Genomic DNA, 25,572 nt, shown 5'->3' on the forward strand with positions numbered 1-25,572 from the left:
AGATAAATAAAAGTCATGTAGTAAAGTCACAATAAGAAATCAAGCTTACAGTCATTAAAAGCATATTGTGACTTGGCAAGTGAACAGCAAATGCAACTGCATGAGAATAAGCATAAAACAAGCATACTGTGCCATATTTAGAACAACAGAAAAAGGACTTCAGCTGCTTCAGAATGCTCGGCATTACAAGGTTCAGAATTACATTTTCAAGGCACTTGGTAGAAACTAATATAAAGTAATCCAAAACCAATTCTTGACGTTGGTTTCATAGCAAATACCACAGGGGTTATCAGAACTGGACTTTTGTTCTGTAAAATAAATATTTACACTATGGGGTTTCTTTGGAGAAAAAGGTCTTGGAAAATCCAGCAGGGACCCTGACCAGATCACATCTGAAAATCAACGCACTGCATTTTCTCACGCATTTATATAAAAATGTGATTAACCTATTGCTTATGAATACATGGTGATATTGATTTTCAACATATTTTAAGTTACTCTTACTATTATATTTATTGCATCTTTCCTTAAGAGTCTGTTTTATTTATTACTTACCTGTGTATGATATCCTAATAGCAGTAACAGCAATATCAGAAAGTTTTAAAAGTCTAGACTGAAGAAACTTGAACGACCCATCACTCAGATCCTCACTTGTCAACTTCTGGAGGACCTGTCGGGCATATGGACCTGCTACACCAAGTACTCCCATATCATCTGTCACATTTTCAATTTCAACCTTATATCCACCTCTTGTTACTTCCTCTTCTATCCATCTGCGTGTAAAACACAACACTGATGTTATTTTCTTAATGAAAAATAACTGATTTAGGTAAAGATCAAAGAGGAAATATTTTTTATTAGTGTTCAGCTTCCCAGCAACTCCAAGTCCTACACGTTCTCAAACCCAATGGAAGTACGTATTACACTAGGTAGCCAAATCCATCATTAATGTTAAACAGAGTTTTCTGGTGAGATACAGGTACAAGAGCAGAGGCAGCTGGGGTACAGCCATGAAAGAAGAAAATTTAAATGAGTGGAACAGTATTTTCAAGATAAGAGAAAGAAATGATATCATGGAACTGATGACACATTTGCCTTAGGATCCATAATGTGTTAGTAAAAATTTGTTCTCTGTGAACAGAAATCTACAATCAGACTTGTTCCTTCCAGAAGACAGTATTTAAAGCATTGGCAGGAAGTCCGATTTGATTTAATCAAAAGCATCAGCTGGATGTTCTCTTTCAAGAAGCTCCTGAAATAAATTGAAAGAGTATATTTAAAAATCTTATAAAGTACTACTTTGTTAAGTGGTATTAAAAGATCTCAGGCACAAGGAAGTACCAAGCAGGACTGCTGAGATTCTGTAAAGGTAAATGTATCAGGTCTGGTTCTGCCATTTAGTTCCTGAGTGGGCCAATGACCCTACTGACTCCCATGGCACTCTTATGAAACTGTACATTATTGTACATATATTGCAGTGTCCTTCTATGAAAAGCATTTTAATGAAGTCATCCTGCAACTGCTTCTTCTTTCTTCCCTTCTTTCTGTCTTTCTATTGTTTCACTTTATGACCCCAGAGACCAAAGCACAAGACATTATCACAGTATCACAAAGACTGCACTGCCCGTCCCTATTGGCCAGGTCAGTGCCTGTGGGGTCATCCATGTTTAATGCCAATTTTCCTTTTTGCGTAAGAGAAAACATTCGAAAAGAACAACCATACTGTTCCATTATACAATGCCAAACACAAATGGGTTCAACAACAAAACAAGGACTACATCCATTACAGTGTATTACATAACTACCAGTAAATCGTCCATCTTTTTACACCAACAATAATCTGGTATGTGACTCCAGGATTCAACTCAATCAACTTTCTAAGAAACAAAAATCAATAAATAAGCAGAACTCTCTTGAACCTAGCAAAAGCTTTGCTGAATAATAATTGAGAGTTTAGCATTAAGTAAAAAGGTTTTTACATTAATGTGAGTGTATAGCACTGTGTACTTACTGTATCAAAAATAAACTAACCTCAGATCATGGAGTTCAGACCCTGAGCCAGTTACAAGCATAAATTCACCAGGATACAGTTGAGAGACTGTTAGCTCAGCATAAACCTTTCCTCTTGGTGTTAGCATATGGCTTATATTTGTGGAACCCACCTACAGAATCAAATTCGCAATTATTAAGAATGAAAAATAAAACCTTTGAATTTGTAAACATCATGAAATACATGGAAATATGTCTTTACTTGAAATTACTTGAAAGAACAGTGGTTTTATGTTTGTTGTGCTATGCCATAACAGGAGCAGACACAGCTGGCTAAGCTTAACTTCACAGTGAAAATGTCACATCTTTTTCACAGAAAAAATGAAAAGTTGGAAATCAGATAAATATTGTTAAATATTACTTATATTATATTGTATTTTATATCATGTAATTAATAAATAATTGTTAATTGTGGTATATTTGATTTAAGAGTGCATTTTCTATGTAAATTCAATAAATTTGTTAGTTCTTTGATCATCAGATTAAAAAATTCTACATTACTAACATAAATATTGTTTTACAGTCTTGTGAATAAGGCTTTCAGATCCCAAAAGGATAAAATTACTTTGCTCCTTAGTTTAAAGAAAGAAATACTGAGCTGGCTTGTGCTTTCGTGGGCCTGATTTATGTATGCTTTTACATTCTACGTAGTTGCCGACGATGAATGTACATCCCTGTACATGTGAATTAGGTTCTTTTTAGGAACAAGACCTCTAGAGGCACAACTTCAAACAACTGTTACATGGCTGTGACCATAAAAAGTATACATGCTCATATAGATATAGAAACAGAAATATGAATGTGCTATTGCTGTTGTGCTGGTCTGGTTCCAGAGGTGGAATTTAATCTCTCTCATTTCATTATGCTCTCATAAGAACCTAGTCAATCAGCCAGTTGGTGCACAGATTCCAGACAATGAATGGAAATCGGAAAAATATTGCAGATATCAACAATCTTTCCCAGGATCATATTACACTAATATAGTTACAGGCATATTACAGGCACAGAACTGGATTTTCAGGATATGACGTTAGTCAGACCCAGCCTGGTTGTGATACAAGTATATGGCCAGTAACTTCACCAATTTTTTCTCTAATGCAGCCAAGTATGAATGGTACCAAGAATCAGACAGCTTAAATAATCAACTGTTGTGAGTTCTGGGGTTTTTAAGTGGACTGATAATCTGTTCATTCCATTTTTCCATCTGTCTTTCTTTTTCCTCTTAGCAACACCAACAAAATTTCATATAAAGCACTTGCTCTGTTCTCACAATTTCCTGTTTAAAATTGGTTTCCCACCACTACACAGCAAGTGTTTCCTACCCACTGATGACAGAGTTACTCCACCTCTACCCCCAGCTAAAAGGAAAACAAACTTTCAATCTAGATCATTATCACAAAATTAATACAGTAAAAACATATGACTATGTGGCCATTCAGGTTCTTCTGTCTTCTAAACCTACAGGGCATCGTTCTTGTGTACGGCCTTCCTATTCATCTGGCTCTGACCTCTGAGAACTTATCTACTTTCATAACAACAGTTTCAGTGTAACTACTCTTTCCCTATTCTTCCTCTGTCTCTTACCTGAAGCATCTTAAACCATCACCTACAGCAAGAGTTTAATGACATTCTGTGCTGAAATGAGCAAATCCCATGTAATTTGGAAAGGGACAATCTGCTTGCTGGAGGTGTACCTCTGAAGTTAAAAACACTGGATGAGAGTGGTTGGTGAAGCAGGAATATACAGGGACTCATGGAGCACTACTGTAAGCTGAGGACAAAGAAGAAGAAACCTGGGCTAGTTTGTCACGGCATTCCGTTTTTGAAAACAGGATCATATTCTCAGGATCTGTGAGCAGCCACACTTGTAAAGAAAGGACAGGTGTGAGATGAAAGCTGAATATCCTGAATATTTGCAACCTTGTCTGCTTCAGGCAGTCAGCTGTAAAATAGAGTCAGTATGAAGGAGGTGGAAAGTAAGCACAGGTCACGCTTGAAAAAAACAAAACTATCAACACTATCCCCTTGGGCATCCAGAAAGAATACAACATCAGGCAGGAGCACCTTCCACTGTTCTCCTCTGCTGCCTGAAGATGCCGCAGTACAGTGCACTATCAGGCTGGCAACTGCCAAGTTATTCTAGTGCTACTATAAAAGAACTCCGGATGAGATTCACTTAGATGTCTTTAGATAAAGACTTGAATCACAGAAAGTTCTGTGTTTGAAACACTTTTCTACCATAGAACTGACTTAGCATAGGAACAGGTTGCTCAGAGAGCTGGTAAAGTCACTACCCTTGTAGATATTTAAAAGCCATCTGGGCATAGTTCTAGGCAATGAGCTCCAGGTGAACTGCTTAAACAGGGGCATGGACAAAGTGACCTCCAGAGGTCCCTTCTAACCTCAACCATCCTATGATTCAATGATTTGTGCCAAAAGGTATTTCTACATAGGGCTACTCTAGCATATAAGCTCCACTGTGCATGCTTCTAACTCAGTGAGACATATCTCCTGAGACATCATATTCTCCAAAGTATCTTAGTGTTTGGTACCTGAAAGATACGGCAATAAAATTATGCTTAATTTTCCCTTTCTGAAATAGATCTTGTTTCTCTAAATCCTACATTAAAACAGTTAGCACTGTCCCATTTACCTTTGGAATAACATTTGCAAACAGATGATCCACCAGCTTAACAGAATCTGTGCCTTTTAGTTTAAACTTGCCAAATGGTGACAGGTCAATCACACCGACTTTTTCCATAACCTGTTTATACTCTCGACCTACAGGCTCAAACCAATTTGTGCGCCGAAAACTGGGTCTGAAACAGAGCATTCACACATAAGATTTGGAAATTTTGTGCTCTTTTCATCTGAAAGTAGTCTTCAGTTTCTTCAGTTTAATGATCATTCATAATGATAGACTTTCCTAGTTGTAGGTAGCTTACCCAGTATTTTCCATGGTCTAACATAGCTTAATTATTAAAACCCTTTAACAACAGAGAAGGATATCGGTTGGTATTTTATCAACCATTTTGTACAATAAACTGTGAACTGTTCAAATGTTACAAGAAGTAGCAGCCTGTCATACTTTGTTGCTGACTCATTTATTTGATTTTAAGGTGTCAAAGGCTTTATTTCTGAACAGCAGAGCACATTTCTATTCCTTTATGAGCCTCATTTAGATTGGGACTCCAGTATGCCTGTGGAAAACATCTATTCACTGGATGGTCCCTGATGCAAGCAGGTAACTAGGAAAGCAGGCACAGAAAATTAAAGAAAAGAGGACTGGCCTTTTCCTTTCCTGAGATTTTTACAGAGAGGATTCAGCTTTTTCAGGAAAACATTGTACTGTGCTCCTGATGAAATAATAAGAAAGGGAGAAAAACATACATTTTTAATGAACAAATTGTTCTTTAATCTTTTCCTTGAGACGGGCTGCTCCCTGATACCCCATATTTAGAAGAGTTATAGGATACCTTGATGTGCGTTTTAAAATGTCTGCATTATAAGAATGAAATAGATTCTAAACTATAGAAAAAAAACCAGTAATGGAAGATCTACTTAACAGATAACTGCTGAAATGAACAAATGTATGCTTCTTATTAAACATAACTCAGTTGACCCTTGTGGTGATGAAAATTTATAGGTGGTATGGGGGCAGGAGAAGAAAGGTAATCTTTTATTTACTTGTATCCAGTTTCATCTCCAGGTTTGTAGAACCAATGAGGTTGCTCCCATCCTGCATGAAAGCCCATTGAACATTTTGATTTCAGCAAATCATAGAGCCCACTGGTTCTCTCCGTTGGTCTCCCAGCAAATCTTTCTTCTTTAGGGTAACCAACTACAGGGAACAAAAACAGAAACCAAAACCCATGGCATACTAAATCTTGTACATTGCCAAAGATAGAATATATATTAATATATATATGAAAGCAGAGAAATCTAGTGGCAGGCTTTGTTGGAATTAATATTCAGGATACAAATTAATTTTTTAAAAATACCTTCTTACCAATGTTATTAAAACCATAGGATTCTCTTGCTTTGGCTGCTGTATATTCAGTGGTGGTCCACCTTCCATATCGGTTGGGATCTAATTCTATCAGGTCAAATGGAGGTTCCCCCTCAAGAATCCAGTCACTGAGGTACTTTCCTATGCCACCAGCATGTATAATGCCATACCTTAAAAACAGGAAAAAGTCCTGTAGTGCCAAGTCTTTTCTTTCTCTTGTTTTTCAAAGTCAGTACTAGCATATACTACTAACAGACTCCCTGAAGTATTCTAAATTTTCCCATTGTTTTTTCTTTTTTCTTTTTCTATTTTGTCTTGTTTTCCTGGACTGTATACTTTACAGATGGATAATTCTACTGCCTTACTGTAAGCAGGAAAACTTCATGGCTAAAGTATAGCATTTGCAGTGGTTGAGATTATAGCAAGTTCTTTATTTCTTTAAAGTTCAGAATTTAACAATCTTTTCCAGGGACATTAGATCTCCAATAATTAATACTAAAGAAAGCTCTCAAACTTCTGATACTTATTAAATACATTTCCTAGTCACACAATATCCCTTCTTTTTCAATGAGATTTGGTTAGACCAGACTCAGATATGCAAACCAGACTGAGATATTTTAGCAGGTACACTGAATGTTTACATTACTGTGACGAGCAACAGCAGCAAAAGTCGAAAGACAATACTACCAAGATAGCTTTTAAGAACCAGGAAATGCAGAGGATCCACAGATAAAACTAGAAAACTTGTTTGCAGTAGTGCCAGAGACAAAAGCTGCTTTTACTCAATTGTTTTATATGCTCTGTTCTCTACTACAATGACAAAATGTTCTCTAGTACAAAGAACTGATTCCAGAAGCCTATGCTAACAAAATAAACATGTAGAAGTTTTCTGCTATCAGTACATAGAAAAAGCCTGTCCCGTTTCTACACAGAAAGTGTGTGACGGATCAGACTGTATAGGAGATATCCTGTTAGAAACGTGCATTAAAGGAACCACACTGGACAGCAAAGGTAAATGCTCAGAAGTTATGAAGTGATGGATATAAATTTGTAAGTTTTCCTCACCTAAGCACTTTGTTTATAATTCTAACTTTCAAAATGCTTGACATATTGACACTCACAGGGAAAACACTGTATGTGAAATGTGTTCCTGTGAGGTACTTGAAGTGGATAACTGGGGACAAGAACCTTCCTTGTGCTGCATTGTATGTGTGTTGCTACTCAGTCTGTGTATGACTATACAGACACCTCAGATTTGACACCAAAACATTTATTAATAGATAATTAAGATTGGATGTTTTAAAACTTCTTATTTTAATACCTCTGTGAATTAGTTCGTCATGTCTAAAAAAAGCCCCATATCTAGAGAAGATGTGAAAATAAATTCTAAGTTATTTGTGAAATGCTCCAACGGGCACAACAGAAAAATCCTTGAAGAAACAGTAAGTCTGTCCAAACCCAAGTTTAGATTAGCATGTAGTGTTTAAATCACAGACACTTACACCAAACAGTGAAGCTAAATCAAAACTGAGCTGTTGTTCATGAACTTCGCATTCTGAAGAGAAGGCTCCAAGGAGATCTTACAGCAACCTTCCAGTACCTGAAGGAGCTACAAGAAAGCCGGGGAGGGACTGCTTCAAAGGCTTGTAGTGATAGGACGAGGGGGAATAGGTGTAAACTGGAGAGGGGCAGATTTAGGCCTGATGTATGGAAGAATTCCTTCACCATGAGAGTGGTGAGGCCCTGGCACAGGTTGCTCAGGGAAGCTGTGGCTGCCCCATCCCTGGAGGTGTTCAAGACCAGGCTAGGTGGGGCCTCGGGCAGCCTGGGCTGGTGGGAGGTGCCCCTGCCCATGGCAGGGGGTTGGAACTAAATAATCTTTAAGGTCGCTTCCCACCCAAACTATTCTATGATTCTATGAATTCTATGCACTCAACTAAGTAGGCAGGAATCTCATTAAAAAAAGAAAAGAAAAAAAAAGGAAAGGATGTAAGGATGAGTGCCTCTAAACTGCCACTCTGCAAGTACTACAGAAGAGCCAACCATTGCTGGAGTTAATTTAATCAGGCAACTCTCTGTTATTAACAGGTATCAGTTTTGTGGCTATAGCTATAATGCCTTCAAAAACAATTTGAAAAGAAATTATAGACATCTTACTTGCCTCTGCATCTTCCACCACAGCCAAAAGCACAGGGGAACACAGCACAGAGACCACTGCATGACTCTGGGTGGCAACATACTATATACAGTGAAGATTTTTAGCTTCAGCTGAAGACCACTGAGCCAATGGCAGGGTAACTCTGGGGGCAAGACCACCCTGTAATGTGGAGTTGCTACCACAGGTACAGTACTGCACGTAGGCAGACCGGCCAGTGCACTCTGCACAGATTTGCCACTTTGACTCTGCCATCAGTTAATTTTGGTGCTCCTAACTGGGCCTACATTGCCAGAGATTTTTTATTATGCAAGGTGCCCAAATCCCTCATTGTCTCAGATAATGGGAAGCTGGTTGAATTAATATACCCCTGCAGTTCTGCTGCACAAGAACAAAACATTTTCTGTGCTGGGACAGAATATTATAAATAGCTGTGAAGAGTGGTATGGTTTAGAAACCACATTCTTCATATGAGGATTTAAAGAAAATTTCCTTAATGAGCACAAACTGCACTTCTCTCTTTCTTCTTTATTTCCAGTACCTGCCAGATTATCTTCTCCATTGCTCCTGTCCTATTCTTGAGCCTCGTTGATGAGTCATTTCTTCTCACTGATTTTCAACTCATTCCATTCCTCTTTCCTAGTGTCTACTTTATCCCAGGTTTACTCATTTTTCTATCACATTTCTGCAGGAGAACTTGTTCAATTTCTGGCTGTGGAACACTACTGTAGATAGAATGTAGGACTCTGCAAGATTAAGTGAGTCTCTATTAAGTGCTTGCGAGATGTAACATTTAAAGATGCTCCTGAAGAGGCCTCATGGATACATTTTGTGAAGAAGGGCAGAAAGGCATATCTCTGGGAGAATGGTCACTTCTGCCAAATATTAAGCTCACTTTCAGAAAATGGGGAGATTAGAGTTTTTCAAAAGAAAGACTTTGGCCCAAAAACCTTACCACAGCAAAACAACATGATACCTTCCGATTATCTTGTTCTTTGAAATGGCTGTACTGCTTTGACTTTTTTTTAAATAAAAGTCCATGCTACTCTTGTTAACATTTTCAAAGCTGTAAGTAACTGAAAATGGAAAGCATTGAGTAACCTTAATAATAAACACTGGTACAGGCTCTGCTAACTATACTTAACATTTTTGCACATTAAAGTCTAGCAAGCTGCTAATTTTAGATAACAAAAATCCTCTAAACTAACAGCACTAAGTCCTCTGTCACAATGTCCCTGCTAGTTCACTATAAGATAAGGATTTGCTAATGCACATAAAAAATTACAACATTGGTAGAAATACTGCAGTGACCCAGAAACACAGAACAGAGTCAAAAGCCCCTGAAAAGCAGACAAAGCAATCCAATGATAGTGACATAATTGCAACCTGTGTCTAAACATTTTAAGATTAATAACATTTCTGAAATAAATAATTTAAAGAAACTTAAGCATATAGTATTGCTCTTCAGTTTTTCCTGCATGGAACTTTGATTCTGCTCCCACTGACGTCAATGAAGGAAAACAGGCTCCAAAGTCTGGCAGTAGAGTAACAAACTTGCAAGTCTTTTTCCTGAACAAGGACAAGGCAAACCACTTTTGTAACTAGGTTCTGCAAATGCTACTAAAAGATAACTTTTTTTTTTTAAATCCAAGCAGCAAAGGTGAACACCTTTCACAACAAATCATTGCAAAATTACCAAACCCTTTTATTCTGAGGGCCTCGGGAAGCATGTTAGTGATCCTGCCTTATCTTATGATCTGAGGGTTTGTTTGGTTTGGATTGAAAGAAAACTGCAAAAAGCTAAGCTGGATTTTGAACAGCAAATTAGGCAATTGGATAAACAATGTAAACACAATGTGCTCAATAACATGCACCTGGAATTGCATTCAGTTCATTCTACTCATCTTAGATCAATGGTCAAATTAAGATAATTAAAAGAAAAGTCAGTAAGTTTTAGTACTGACTTAAGTGCAACTGAAGTATATAAGATGTATAATAAATCACAGTCAAAGAAAATATCGTAATGGGCAGGAGAATGACACCAGTAAAATACTCATTCCTGTTGTCACACTCCTAACTTGCTTTCCTTCAACACTCAACAACATAACTTCTCAGCTCAATCTTCAACAGACAGAACTATTACCATGTTCCTATTCCTAAAGCAATCAGTCGCCTAGTGAGCTGGCAGTGTCTCCTGATTAGTATGCCTTTAACTCTTCACCCAAAAGTTAATACTTCATTTTAAGAGTTCTTCCTGCACCATGCATTTCTGTCCAAATTCAGAGACACCTATTTCTGCACATACCACACAACTGCTGAACATGGTGTAGTTTAAAGCAATACACAAAATGAACTGGAAACTGTATTGTAAAACCCAGGACTTTTATGACTTTAACTCGCTGCATAGAAATTTCTTGCCGCTTCATGAATTGTCGTAGATGTTGGCCTTCAGAATAAAAGGAGGAAACAAACTCAAAAAATAGTGAGAGTTATGAAGAAGTAAGAAAGATGAGCTTCTATTATGTAAATAGGGGTAATTAACACTACTTCCAACTACATTTTACTTAAGATGTGCAAAACAACCCCCGTACATTTACAAATGTGCAAAACTTGTGCCAACTGCATTTTAACAATATGACAGACAAAAGATGTAGTGAAGAATTTACTCACCCAAAACCAATAGCTACCCAGTAATTTCTGACACCCTGATGTGGTCCTACCATAGGAAGAATGTCTGGAGAATAGGTGATAGGACCTGCAATTGTGTTTACGATGTCTGCTTTTCTCAGAACAGGAACCATTTCCATAGCAGCCTCAATATGCTCCATTATTCTGTCTAAATCAGACTCAAAAAGTTCTTTTCCAAAACCTGCACAAATATATGTCTCTTATTATACACTTAATAACACTGAAACTACTACATTTTATATACAGTTATGCAATCTACATAGATTAAAAATTTACATGGTTACAGAAAGTTATATAGAATTCACCAGTGAGTACATTTAAGGCTTTGCCATCCTTCAGGAGAAAAATGGTCTGCATAAACCCCTAGTTACCTGCAGATCAAGTTTATTATCACTGCAGTTACACTTTTATACATAGTTATTTAACCCTAAGGTCACACAAATTCAACAAAGCAAGTAGAAAGTGGAGAAATACAAAAAACGTCTTTCGACTGTAATAAGACCCGTTTATTTTTCTCAATACACCAACAATTTGGGAAGGGGAAGAAATATATTTGCTGTATTAACTTATGATTTCCATGGTGTTTATTGAATTTCTGAATATATTTCAGCCTTCAGTCTGGGTTCTAAGCACTACTGATCATTATTCTGTAGAGGGACTTGGCACTAGTGGGGACAACAAGTTAAGGAAGTTGTGATGGTGCAATCCAAATCTCAACAATGCTGATTGCTCTTTCTTAGAAAACACAGTGATTTTTTAAAACAGCAGCACTACTGATTTAATATAGATTTCTGTCTATAACTGAATAGAAAGTTGAAGCCTCGATATAACAAAGTGATCTTTTTTGAAAGTAGCAATATGGCATAATTAGGAATTTTCTTTTGTACAAAAATTCTAAAAAGATCTACAGCTTTCTTGTGCTCGTATCCAAGCATGGCATTTTGCCTAAGACATTCTTTTGCTATACCTGTGTTCTTACGTGACAACCATATTTCCTCTGTGGGAACAGGAAAGATCCAGAGCCCCTGTCAGTATGCAGGAGAAAACTACAGTTTAGAAAAATCCCTATTCAGTTGCAAAAGGGTACATAACACGGACTTGGTGACTGCATCTAATCACAGCACACAGGCACCTGTTCAGAGAGTAAGGTAAGACTATGTTGTAGATGTGTGCGGTTTTACGTTTTCATGCTTTTTTAATGTTATATTTTTATTCCTATTCACTCTTATCATTCAAGTTAAACCTATTCTTTGGAAAAAAGTTTCTGCATTACAATCATGCATTGCAAATATTTTTTTATTTTCCATCACATTGGGCAGCATGACAGGCTGGGATTTACAGACATTAAAATCTGTGCTAGTGCTTATCAAGTTTGAAGATTTAGTGTTCATAATTACCTGGTGGGACTCCATGTGTTACCCATGAGTCCTGCAGCTTCATCTTCTCCTCACTTTCATATGGACCAAATAAAAGACCATCCCTTTCTTGCCTTAGATAATATGATCCTTCTAAGTCACGAATCACAGGCAATTCTGTTTTAAGGGCTTTCACTTCAGGGATAGTTGATGTCACAACATACTGATGATGAACAGGTATGAGAGGGTGCTGCAAGCCAATCATCTTCCCTATGTCACGGGCCCAGAAGCCTAGAGAAAGCAAAAAAAAAAAAAAAAAAAAATTCAAAGATTAATTTCAGTGAATGGAAATTACTAGTAAAACATTTGCATGAAGCACTGTGCTTCATGGATTGTGACAAAGAATTTTTTCCATACTTTTAATTTTCAAATTACAATTCATATAGTCCAGCATAATTTTCCCTCTATAATTCCATGTCCTTGTTCCTAATTCTAGTCCATTATTCTAATATACATATATTAAAAAAATGTAATTGCTAAAATAAAAATTAATCTTCTAAAATTTGAGAAGATAATTTAATTAACAGTCCCACAAACTCTGTGGTTTATTTCAATAAAGTAGATCTGCAATGCAGTCCTAGCAAAGTCAGAGACACTTAAAAATCAGAATAAATTAGCTCACACTATAGATGTTAACCTAGCTTCTTACTATCAACGAAACGAGCTCAAATGCTTTGACAAGCAGTCAAGTCCTAGCACTCTAATAGAGTAAGGTAATACTTTCAGCCAGGTGTCTTCAAGAATTTAAGTTTTCTTCCTCTTTCACTTGCACGATGTGACCCATATGACGCTCTCACACACTAATCAATTCATTATGGTGTTCATACTCTGAGTAGTCAGTCTGCTTTCCCATAGTTGTCCAATTAAAAGGTCTGATACAGCCTGCAACCAGAAAATGCAAGCAACACACCTGCCCTTGAAGCCTGCTAAAGGTCCTTCATGCATACTACCAGGCATAAGTCAAACAAGACTTAATTCTTCCTTGTCAAGGTTAAGCTGGTAAGGCAAATTCACTTAGTGAAGCACCTATGTCAAAATCAAGAGTGGAAGCCTCTTAACTGCCAAATGTATTAGTTTGGGCTCTGCATCATGGCTTACATCTGTTGCGAGGCTGGAACACATAGAGCAGGGAATCTGGCACATCTGCAAGTATTTCCTCCATTACCCTGGACCAAATGTGGATTTAAGTGGAGGCTCACAATCTTTAGAGAATTTTGCTGAATTTGGGCATTCCCATGTCACCTACAAAGAAAACTACTATAAGGTAATATCAGCTAATTGTCCACAAAGGAGAAGGAAAGGTGAAGTAGCAGACAATTCCATGTCTAGAACTATGCACTGCTTTTCTGTCAAAATGGATTGGACTTAAAGGGATATTAGGAAAAGAAATAATTCTCTGAAAATGTGCTTCTAATAAATTCACTATTTTACTTACTCATTAAAACAGCATCAGTGGGAAAATAGAGAACAAGCATATTCAAGCTATTCAGAGAAAACAAAAATGGTAGACTTAACTTTAGGTCCTTGAAACTTAACTTTTTTTCCTCCAAAAATATTAAATTTGTTAGCCGGTAGGTTTACAGAACTGCATTACAAACAAAGCTGTTATAAAATTATTTTTTAATTAAAGACAAATAGTTCAAAGTTCTTAAAAATAAAATCTTAAATATTGTCATAAGACTTATTTAATTGCTTAGCATAACAACTGTCATTTACTAAATGAAAAATATTACAATTTCTTTGTTTAAAGTTTTTGAACCATATGCAAAAGCTATTACATACACAAAATATGGAAAAAATAAGAGTATGTTCTCGGAAACAAAGTTTTAATTGGAAACAGATGTCAAGTTCTATCACACATAGTAGAGATAAACAAAGGCATAAATTATCCCACTAAGACATTTGTGAAGATTAAATTGTATAGATTGCAAACATCTGAAGCTGAAATATTTAGTGGTGGATGGTGGTATTACTTAGCATATCTGATGAACTACATAATCTGACTATCTCTGTTTTTTAAAAAGAAAATCTTATTTCACTGTGTTGTGTAATGATTGTATGCACAGTGTCTACATGTCTGCAAATACGTGCTTATATATACACATATATAGTGTATATAGAAACTAAATTTGCTATTTTTCCAGACTTTAATCAATCATTTCTATATAAATAGGCTGCAAATCACTTCAGCAGGCTCAGTATCAGTTAGTTCATGTCAAGGATTATTTATTAGGCATCGGCTTTCTTCCAAAATGGAAATCTCACATAAGGAACCCCTAAAGATTGGGTGGAACTAGTTTGTTCCAGTTTCACAGCAGATGTTATTTAGGGAATAAGGGAGGGGAGAGAATGTAGAGAGTCTTTTGATATATTTTTCTCTGCTCATATTGCAACATGAGCCTAAAATAAGAGCTTTGAATTATACCATGCTCTGTAGTCGAATGAGGCAAGGCTGAGAAGAAGAATGAATGTTAGCTGAGAGAGCATTTATAGGAGATATTTGTTATACAGTATTGATTTCACACCATTAGCCACAACGTTAAGCAATATGAGCTTCAAATATTCATTTTGGCTGAACAGTTTACTACTGAAGAGAATTCACTAATCATGTTGTTGATTTAATAACTTATCAAACAATAATAAAGACTTGGGGAAATTTCACAAGGGTACATTCTAATCTTTGCAAATAAACTTTGAAAAGCATATACTAGAAAAGTCTTCCTAATGTTAGCTTGATACACAAGTCTAAGATAGATAACTACGCTACAGAAATACGAGGAAATTACTGCATTTGTGATACTCTATCCATATCATGCAGAGCCAATAGTTAGGAATAATGAGTACCTAGAAGTTTGTAGCCTAAATAAGAAGTTTGATTGCCAAAAAAGCTGCCATTCAATTCCATAATCCCGGATCACTCCCAGACCAATATATCTGTACTGTGTAACAAATAACATAAGGATCCTATTAGTAAAAGAGCTTGTGATTTTTGTAACTGAACACTGTCCCATAATTCATTCCAGAAAGCCATGATCTGACAGTCCAAAGGCAATCAAATGTTGGTGCCTTTCACCTACTAAGTGCTTGACCTTGTGGTCTAAGTAAAATTGTTTTAATTTGGTTTCCCTGTCTGTGCAGTTGAAAAAAAATAAAAATTTTTTTAAAAAAAGCAAACTGAACTCTTTCTCTCCAAAATGTAACAATGTGGTACTCATGAGCATGCTTAGAAGCCCAAGGTGAAGTTTTTCATATCCCTGCTATTTTCATTAGGCTTATAGCAATAGTGGGCGATCATCTATGTATGGGAGGCATATGATGAGAAAGCAGACTTTTGAAAGGGTTTTCTAGTTAGTCTTTACTGAAAGCCTGGAATGATCTAACACAGGACTGTCTGTAACCCAGACAGAAGAATGAATGGTCACCCAGTAAATCTTATCCTGCCAGAGTTCAGCCCTTTTATCCCACTCCATCCAAATATCTCTGTGCCAATTTTATCTCTTCCCCATTCCTGCCAGTCCCATGTCTGGTCTTCTTTTCCACTGTCTCAAACTCTTCTTACTCGAGTCCTTACATCCTTCTTCAGCTATTTTGTCTCCATATGCAAGTCAGCCTCCCTTATTTATCAAATCCTGGCCCATGTGTTTTCTCTTCCTTCCAATCTACTCCCATCTACCTCTCCCTTGCTCTTTTGCCAGTCTGTCATGCCCAATCAGCTCAGGGAACCTCAGTTTTCCAGTCTGTTTCACACACAAGCATTCCTCAAGTATCTTTATTAATATTTTTGTCCAAAAAGCTCCAGCTCAAGTTGCCTTGATGAAGCAGTTCACATCCACTCCCACTATCCCTCCCTGTCGTGTCATCCCAGCTGTCACCATCCCCACAGTCCCTCCTAGTTCGAGCTTCCTTATTCAGCCAGTCCTCTAGTACACAAGTGCTACACTTGCTGCCAGGCCTCTCAAGCATCTCCAAGAACATTTCCAAAACGTTTTACTTTCCCAGTCTATTTGCTTTCCAGTCCAACTCACTCATAATTCCAATTGTCCGCCACAGTTATTGTACCCACCAACAAGAAGAGTCCCTGCCTTGCTCCACTTCATTTTATCTGCTTTGCAGTAGAAATAGATAGTTTTTATTTTCCACTGCACAGATATAGAAATGAACTGTAAAGACATATACTTGCTCTCAGTCCACTTGTCCCATCTGAACAATGGGAGAAAGTTCTGTTGAGCCATCACAGCTTCCTACTGAAGCCTGATTGTTCACTGAGATGGGATGTATAAAAGACTCATGCCCTAAAAATGCAGGTATGATTCAATCTGAGACAGAGTCTGAAAAAAATTCATCTGAGTGGTAAATATTCAGCGTGTTTTCAAACAATTGAAAACAAAGCCTTCTAGAAGGAAATAGAAGGCACTTTTCACACAGGAGGTGCCAACATTTTCATCAATACTATAGTTCCCTATATCCTATACAAAGCAGCAAAAAAAGTTTATGTTGAATACAGATTTTTAGACCTATCAATTTGTTTAGGAAAATAAACAAAAATCCAAAGGACTCTTGCCCAAAAGGTCTTTGAAGCAGAAATGCTAGTTTGGCTTCTTTAGCAGAATGAAGAAGAAAAAATGCATATGTAAATATAGGTTCTTTTGAGTTACGAAATTTTTATTACGTGAAAAAATGTATTGTTAAGCCAAGCACATGTTTAAAATACTATTCAAAGGGCAACAGAAATCTTCTGTTTCAAGGATATGTGGATAGAGTAAAATCCTTGGGAAAGATAATAGTGAAATAGGCAGGGTTATCTCATTTGCTGCAAATCCTCAGTCTCTTTGAAAAAAAAAAATGAAGACATTTCTATTTCATATGTACATCCCATATGCCTTCCTAAGTAGCTTTCATAAGATCCTAGAGGATAATATGCATGGACAGTAGCCTCTCTTCTACACAACTAACTGTAGACAAGTGAAAGTCTCTTCTGCTACTAAAATCTAGCAAGATAATCTGACTAGTAACTGCTGGGGACAAACCAGAAAAAAAGCATTTTTAATGTCTACTCCGTGACTATTAGTGTAAGAGCTAAATTTTCATGACACTGCAAAGTACTTTTTATCACAAACCAAGTGAATGTTCAAAAACATGTATTACTTACTCTTGTAATCTGCACAAATCGGTATAGATGCTCCATGTCAGCTAGTTTGTAAATTAGAAGATTATACCAAACCTTATGTTAAACACTACCTGCAGTATTCACAATTCTCTTTGCTCGAATTATTCCAAGTGGAGTCTCAACTTCCCATGTTCCATCAGATCGGGAGTTCAGATTAGTCACTTGGACGGGGTAATTCAATTGGGCACCATACTTTCTGGCTCCTGCAGCCAAGGCCATAGTGAGAGAATAGGGATCAATATGACCATCTCCAGGGTTATACAGGCCAGCTAAAACCTAAGTGGAGGTAAAATCCCACAAAATTAAAGCAATTAAAACTTATCAAAATTAATAATTTTTAAAAAAATGCTTTACTCTTGAATGCAGTAAACTTTAAAAAGTGAAATCAAAACAAATTTTCAAAACATATAATAATATCATGGCTAAGGCTATCCAAATTAAAAATGATCTAAGGAAGTAAAGTTGCTCAGTTCTTCCATGCAATTAAAGATTACAATATTATATATTATAATAAATAGTATGTACACTGGCTTTTAGAATGTACTAAATTGCATGAGTTATTTTAGCTTCTAATGCAACTTCTTCCACTGAAAACTAAGCATTCTTGTACAATTTGTATAAAGGAAACAGTCTTTATGCCTATGTATCTGATATAACAAGTACGTAATCAGAAAGGATGTTATTTTATATAAAATTAGATTCCTTACCGTATCCATGTTCAGTAAGGGAAATAGCTCTTGTACTTTCTCAGGTGTGATTAGGTACTGTTCTGTTGGGTGCCAACCGGCACGAGTCATTTGATATTTAAATTCATCCACTCTAGTAGGGGTTGAAGCAATTCTGATGCTGCCAGGCTGATGAAACCCCACAGCCTAAAATGATGAGCGAAAGCAAATTACTGAAAGAACCTTTACTTATCTCCATAAATGCACGTTCCTATGCTATGGGTAGTCTGCAGGAATTCTGCCACTAACATGACTGAAAAGAATCAAATAAGCTAGGTGCCCTCAAAGGAACAGGACTTAAATGTAAACTCCAAAAGATATTAAAATTTTAAAAAATTATAAAATTAACTTCCTAGGTTAATACATAATATCTTCAAAACAGTCCTAAAAACTTCTATTGAATTTCATTATACTAATATTTTAATAAGATTTTATTAATATTTGAATTTGTGCACTCATACACTTTCAGAAGTAGAATGACATGCATCTCAAAAATAAATATGTAATAGTTTATATTAAAATTTATAACCCCCATAATTTTCTTTTGAGATGCTGCAAAATAAATTAAACTTACAAATCACCTTTATTGACACAATGAATAACCACCTGCCTTTTTTAGTTTTTTTCATAAAGCAGAAATCCTTATATAGCTGGACACTGAATTTTCACTTTTGGTTATACACTATTTACTTCACCTTTTCTATGTTACCTCACAGGACACTAATATGGCCATAAAGCCTTTTAGTGGAACTCACAAGGATAATGAGTTGTAGCATCTTAAGTAGCCGAGCAGTAGAAAGAAGAAAAAAGCATTTTATTACAAGTTGGTATGCAAGTACAGCAAGGATCGTGCAATTTTTGCAGCAGTCTGAAAGAAGCATGCACTTAGTAAATGAAATCTATATGGCTGGGTGATGCCAGATAAAAAAACATGACTCCTGTATTCCTCTGCATATCCATTTCTTAAGTCACTAGATAAAAACACATCTCTGAAAGCGATGGGAAGAATTGCAGCAAACTTCACAAGTACAGACAGCATCATATCATGTGAATGTTTAAGTGGACCTTAAATGTTTATACCTGGCAAGTATCATAATCAATCCAGTCATTCCAGATCCTTGTTGTTATTTTAATTTCTATACCAAGCTAAAGTTGCAGACCCTCAGTCTGTCAGGCTTCTGAGATGTTTTATGAAAACCATTTGCTTAAACTTCAGAGGGATCTGGGGAAATCATCTAAAACATTTAGCAACTAAGCACCAGACTACAGCATAGATACGCTGGCAGGAGAATATATTTCAATAAAAAGGGAGCCTCATGATAGACATGAATGCACACATATGCAACCTGTCAACTCCAAACTTCTTTGTAAGACCATTACTAAGGTTAGTATTGACCTGAATTAATACTTAAAAGGTTAAGGAGATTACCTGTCCAGTCTCTTCTTCCAGTTTTTCATAGAGTTTAATGCTATAAGCATGGATTTTCTTCAGGTTTATTCCAGGATGAAAATAAGTAGTTAAACCAGCCTCAAATAAGAAATGGGAATAACAACATACAGATATGATTAGAAATGCAGTGTTTTCTTTCCCTTCTTCTAACTGTCATTAAAAAAAATGGACTGTCAAGATACTGCAAAGAAAAGCAACACATGGATAGAGGCAACTACTTCAAAAGCAAGAATAAAGTCCTTTCCCTACTTACAGCATTCTTGTTCTCTGCACACATGTTTTTCCACCTGTTATTTCTCATCAAATTTGTGAACCCATGATACCGTTGCCGTTGTTCTCTCCTATGGTTTCCTTTCTTCCTTAAATTATTCAGTTGTCTCTTTAAAATCTTTTGGAAGAGACACACAACTCTATTCCTGATTAACTAAATCAACTGATTAAATGTCCTGTAGAGGGATATTCCCTTCTTGCCAACAGAGACTGGAGAGAAACCGAATCTTCACTAAGACCAGATCTTAACAAGACTTATTACTGTCTGAGGTTGTGAACCATAGGGTGTGAAAGTCAATATTCCTTTATTCTAAATAGTTGTTATTCCTCTTTTCTAAACAGTTGTCTCTTGTGGTAGTTTAGGAGTAATCACTGCAATTCAGGAGTAACTAGGAAATTACTGTATGTATTTTGCAATTCATTTTACCCAGTCTGACTTAGGCTGTCAAGCCCTCTTGGGTTCATGTGAAGGTAAGATCAAGAAGTTACTACGGTTTCTTCTACGTATAAGGAAACTGTTCACGTGCCTACAATAGACAGCAACAACAATCTAATGTGGTTCATAACTTCAGACATTTATCACTTGAAAAAAACACAGAAATTAAGTGTTATTGGAGTCAAGCATACACTTTTGTACATCCTGAATTCGACTTCTCACTAAAACCCTTCTTCCAAGAGAGACAACAGAAATGTAACATTACCTTAGGTTTTCAGGATGAGAAACCACATTTATTCAAATATTTTGTACATATATATATACACACACATATATGAAGATATATATAGAGAGAGAGATCATATTTTGCTAACTAAAATACAGCTTATTCACAGATCAAGGCTGCTTCACTTAGGAGAGCTAGACACCAGAGTCCACCTTAGAGTTCACTGTGATTTCAAGAAAAAAAAAACAGCAGGGGAGACATAAGGGTGAAAAGTTATTCATAGCAGAGTTTTGGTAGTTTCCTTCTAAGTTACCTAGTATGCATACACATTAACTACTCTCAGTTTTAACTTGTCAACAATGTTCTGTGCTACACATTTTAAGGCTTTAACTTTTAAAGCTGTATACAATAACTGTATGCATATGAATAACAAAAGCAAGATTTACTATTCTTTAAAGACATATTTTAATTCAAACTAATTTAATGATGCTAATAACCTATTTAACATTACTCTTCTCTGTAATTAATACCAACGTATAGTGCATGAATTAGATCACATATCCTCATTTTTTAAACCAAGGCCTCTTCTGACCTGTGTTTCTTAGTGCAGCTTCACATTTAAGACTGGATCATTTTCTTCAGAAACAATTAGCTTCAAATTGCTCTTCGCAGATTGCTTACACTCAGATATCATTTCCGTCAAAAAATCATAAATCATACTTGCTGCCTGAGATAACAGATACTCTGTATCCTCAGAGTAAGAGTGTGATGAATTGTATGCCTTTACACTAGACACGGTTAAAAGTTTATCCTGCCTTTCATTGTAAGGATTTCATCTTTCTGATAGCTTTAATTTTATATTTGATATCATAGTGCACCAAATGAAATGCTGAAATGCCAAATTAAAACAAGGGGGAAATAAAGTGCAAAATTAACTGTTTACTAGTATTATATTTTTCAGCTCTGACTGTATCTTGTTCATAAATTTGGCTCTAGTTCTCCAAGTATGTTTGGTATTGTTTATTATCTCACCAATCTGAGTTTAAAATCTGCAGGAAGGAGATAATTCTCGTAAGCAAAAAGCAGGCATTTTGGACTCAAAGTCCCTGAGCTAAATTAATAGTCTGAAAAAACATTGCTTGTTCTCTTCTTATTATCATACCAGATCATCATCTTACTAGACACTACTGGACACTAGGTATTTGACTAAAAGTGCTTTTTATCTCATTTGACACATGCTTCTATGTTGTTGGAACACATTTATTTTAATTACCTAAGACTAAAACCCAGGAGTATTTTGGTAATTAAAACTTGTTTCTTAAAAAATAAGTCCTAAGGGACTTTTTGCTGTGTATAACAGAATAAATAAATAAATAAATAAATAAATAAATAAATAAAATGTTTGGATCTCTTTAGCCATGTACAGTATCCAATGAATAATTAATTTACTTGTACTTACAAATTTTGTTATCTCATATTATTTTTACTGTCTTCTTGTACTTATGCACACATTTTCTGGTCTTCTGTTATTTTTCCAAATGTAGTAACATGTTTTACAGATGTAGGGAAATCCTATTCTAGTGGTCACTGTTAGTAATTTTGAACCAAATAAACCACAAACCACTTGCAAGTCAGCTACATAACCATATACATTCAAGAGCATTTAATTGCATGATTTAAATCAGAACTTCTCTATCTGATATTTTTAAGTGAAGGTGAGAATTTTTAACACATTGGATACCTCTTGGCTTCAGATAATGAACTTTTCTGATTTCAGGAGTGCGGCTGAGAAACAACAACCTGACTGGTCTACATAAAAATTAAGTTCATAGAATCATAAAATACTGACAATAAAACAAACAGGTTGAGAGGGACCATACAGGCTTAAAACAGTCCATACAATCCAGAGAATCTTCTTTGAATACATTAATATAATGGGAAACAGTGTCTGAAGTCTTGCTAAAGTCTAGGTAAGTGATATCAGCTGTTGTCCCCTTCTCTATAAATTCAGTCATTTTGTCATAGAAGACAACTACGTTTGGTCAGACACAATTTACACTTGGCAAATCTATGCTGACTCTTCCCAATCACCTTTTTCTCTTTTATGGCCCCAGATTGGAGAGTTGTTATATGATTTTCCAAAAAACCAAATCAAAGTTTGGCTAGCTGTCTTTCAGCTCCTCTGCTCATCTCTTTAGATTTTTTTCTAAAGATGCCCTTCTCCAACTGTTGAGCACCTTCACTGATTTCCACGTCTTTCAAAGGTGATATATCTGCGGCCTTGCAATGCCATCAGCAGCATTCTTGGAAGCAGTCCATCTGGTCCAATGTAAGTACATGAGTCAAATGATCCCAGTAATCCCTGGCTCGATCCTCATCCACCACTGATAGTTCCTCTTTTCCTTGAACCCTGCTCAGAGCACAGAGGCCTGAGAAACTTTGTCAGTGAAAGTCAGGCAAAGAAGGCATTGAGTATTGCAGCCTTATCTATGTAGACTGTGACCCACCTCATTCAGCAATAGTCCCACATTTTCCCTGTTCAGCCTTACACTACTACTGATGCAGCAGTAGAAGCTCTTCTTGTTGTCTTTTATGTTTCTTTCAAGTCTTAACTGTAGGTGAGTTCTGGCTTTCCTAATATCCTCTCCACGTACCCAGGCAATTTTTCTAAATTGCCTCTTCGTAGTCTTTTCCTGCTTCTACCTCCTATACACTTCATTTTTACTCCAGAATTCAATCATGAGCTGCCAACCGGGCCCAGAGGGCCTTCCAACACATCTAATTGCTTTTCTGAGTTAAAAGGTGAAGCATTCTTGTGTTTGAAGCAGATTTGCTTTAGGTTTTCCTCTATTTTTTAAGACTTTTTTATTGTAGGAGAACATGATCTAGGATAACAGTTTTAAGAATAGCCACCTTGCTATGATAATTGACACAGAGATTTTAAAGCATTTTACAGCTGAAATTTTTATACGTTGAAATGTTTGTGTATCTGTTTAGTACTGTTCCAATCTGTTTCAGATTTTATACTAAGTCTGATTATTAAATCAGCATTCTGGAGGAAAATGCCATTAACACTTTATACCCTATATCCTCTCTTCTTGCAAGTTTGGCCAAGTTGTACCAAGTTTTCATTTGGTTTGTGCTGTTCTTTATTAACCCATCAGCAGCAAAATCATTTGCATGTTGCAGGGAGAAGTGTCACATAACAGAATAATATGTTAAACATTTTCTTAGAAAACACATTTCAAACAAGTAACCACACAAAAAAGATCTGTTTGCTGAGTGAGTTATATATGCCTGGTTCAGTCTGTAGGGCTTCAGTTAGACTGCAAATGATATGACATGCAGAATAAAAATTTAAGAACTTCAGGAGTTCTTAAAACCTTGACTTAATATACAGACATATAACAAACATTACTTTGTCATAGCTAGATAGGTACAAAAAATGAGCAGCCCTTTCTCTGCTATTTATATATTCTTACTACTGCTAATATAAAAATGTGCACATTTTCTGTGCTGTTATAATAACATGCATGAAAGTCAGCCCAATTATCTCAGACCTAAGAAGTGGAAGAATGTTTCAGCAACAGCACAAGTAGGAATATGAACTGCATGAAACAGGATCCCGAACTACAGCAGGACTTACTGGACTGTGAAAGAGGGAGAATGTGGTATACTACAGAAATATCTGAACTAGACTTTCAAAATTTGTGGCTGCAAGCAATATACTATACGCCATTTCACACGCTAAGTATATGTGTAATTTTCATCTCCATCTAGTACTGTATTGCTGTGAGGAAACCACTGATAAATGCAGAGCCCTCAGTACAACAAAGAACTCACAGTCAATTTTGAAGTTTCTCATCATCTGAAACAGGCTTCTCAACCTTTTCATCTTCAGACACAGCACTTTAATACTGAGTTCAGTGAAGAGACAGTAAACCATGTAGTTTACCAAATATTTATCCACCTTAACCTCTCCCACAACAAGGTGTCTTGCTGTGTTCCTCACATCAAGTTTTGCTGCAGCAGGTGCCAGAAGCAGCCCTCTGCTGCTGCTTTTACATGGTTACCAGCAATAACCTAGAGTCATAAGTAACAAGGAGGACAAAGGAAACACAACCTCCCATTCATTTTTTTTGTTTCTTATTCAATGAGAGCATTTTTGTTATTTTTATTATTTTTACACACACATCTATATTCCGTATATGTATCAGGTGAACAGAATTCAGTCTGTGCCTCGCTCATTTCCTTAAGTCAAAGTATATCAGCATTTCATAGTCATGCTTCAACACACAAAATGTATGTTTTGACACTATGTATGGCGTTGCTCTCTTTGCTGAACTACACCATCTGTGGTATTACTCTGTCTAAAAGAGATGCAATTACTGAATTTTGCTTTTCTTATCTCTATACAATATGTTTTCTTCTGCTGTGTTTGTTGAAAAGCAAATGAAATGAAGAATAAACCTAATTCTACATTTCAGGCAGTGACGTTTCTAAATTTCATTTTTTACTATTGTTCTCTCATAAGGCCCCAAACACTCTAAACATCTGCACTAAGATGTAGCATTTCAAACTGTCTTCCTTTCGTGGGAGAAGCATTAAATCACAAATCAAATATACTCCGAGTCATGCTCCCTAATTTGTTCCTGAAAGACATGAAGATGCTATAGTTCTAAGTATTGCATAAATGCTCTATTGTAGTAATAGAGTAGTTATGGAGACAGTAAACTGTTGGGTTTTACTCTTTTGCATTGCTAGACACAGGGATAACATTCTCCCAATTTCAAGTAATCATAGCTTGAAATAAATAGAAAAGTTTCTAATATTGTGGCAAGCGTAATTGCGTTTTGCTACATTGCCTACTCCAGACACTGACAGAAACTACGTAATTGCATACGTGCATGTTGGTCACTCATATGTCCATGTGATTATCATTATTATAGAAAGTATCCCCACCCTGTCATTGTTACCTGTAT

At 36.2% G+C, this 25,572-nt stretch overlaps 1 protein-coding gene across 1 annotated transcript in view; it reads right to left on the reverse strand.

Annotated features, from left to right (window-relative positions):
- Positions 1-25,572, reverse strand: part of DMGDH (dimethylglycine dehydrogenase) — a 42,471-nt gene that overhangs the window by 14,651 nt on the left and 2,248 nt on the right. Inside the window, exons 3-12 of the mRNA XM_069881169.1 lie at positions 19,638-19,736; positions 18,191-18,355; positions 17,555-17,759; positions 12,299-12,547; positions 10,884-11,082; positions 6,059-6,228; positions 5,737-5,890; positions 4,703-4,868; positions 2,032-2,162; positions 556-773 (exon numbers count right to left, since the gene is read on the reverse strand). Of these exons, the coding sequence (XP_069737270.1) occupies positions 556-773; positions 2,032-2,162; positions 4,703-4,868; positions 5,737-5,890; positions 6,059-6,228; positions 10,884-11,082; positions 12,299-12,547; positions 17,555-17,759; positions 18,191-18,355; positions 19,638-19,736 (1,756 nt within the window). The remainder of the gene's footprint in view (positions 1-555; positions 774-2,031; positions 2,163-4,702; positions 4,869-5,736; positions 5,891-6,058; positions 6,229-10,883; positions 11,083-12,298; positions 12,548-17,554; positions 17,760-18,190; positions 18,356-19,637; positions 19,737-25,572) is intronic.

This window comes from Phaenicophaeus curvirostris, chromosome Z (genome assembly GCF_032191515.1).
Source record: "Phaenicophaeus curvirostris isolate KB17595 chromosome Z, BPBGC_Pcur_1.0, whole genome shotgun sequence".
Lineage (NCBI taxonomy): Eukaryota > Metazoa > Chordata > Aves > Cuculiformes > Cuculidae > Phaenicophaeus > Phaenicophaeus curvirostris.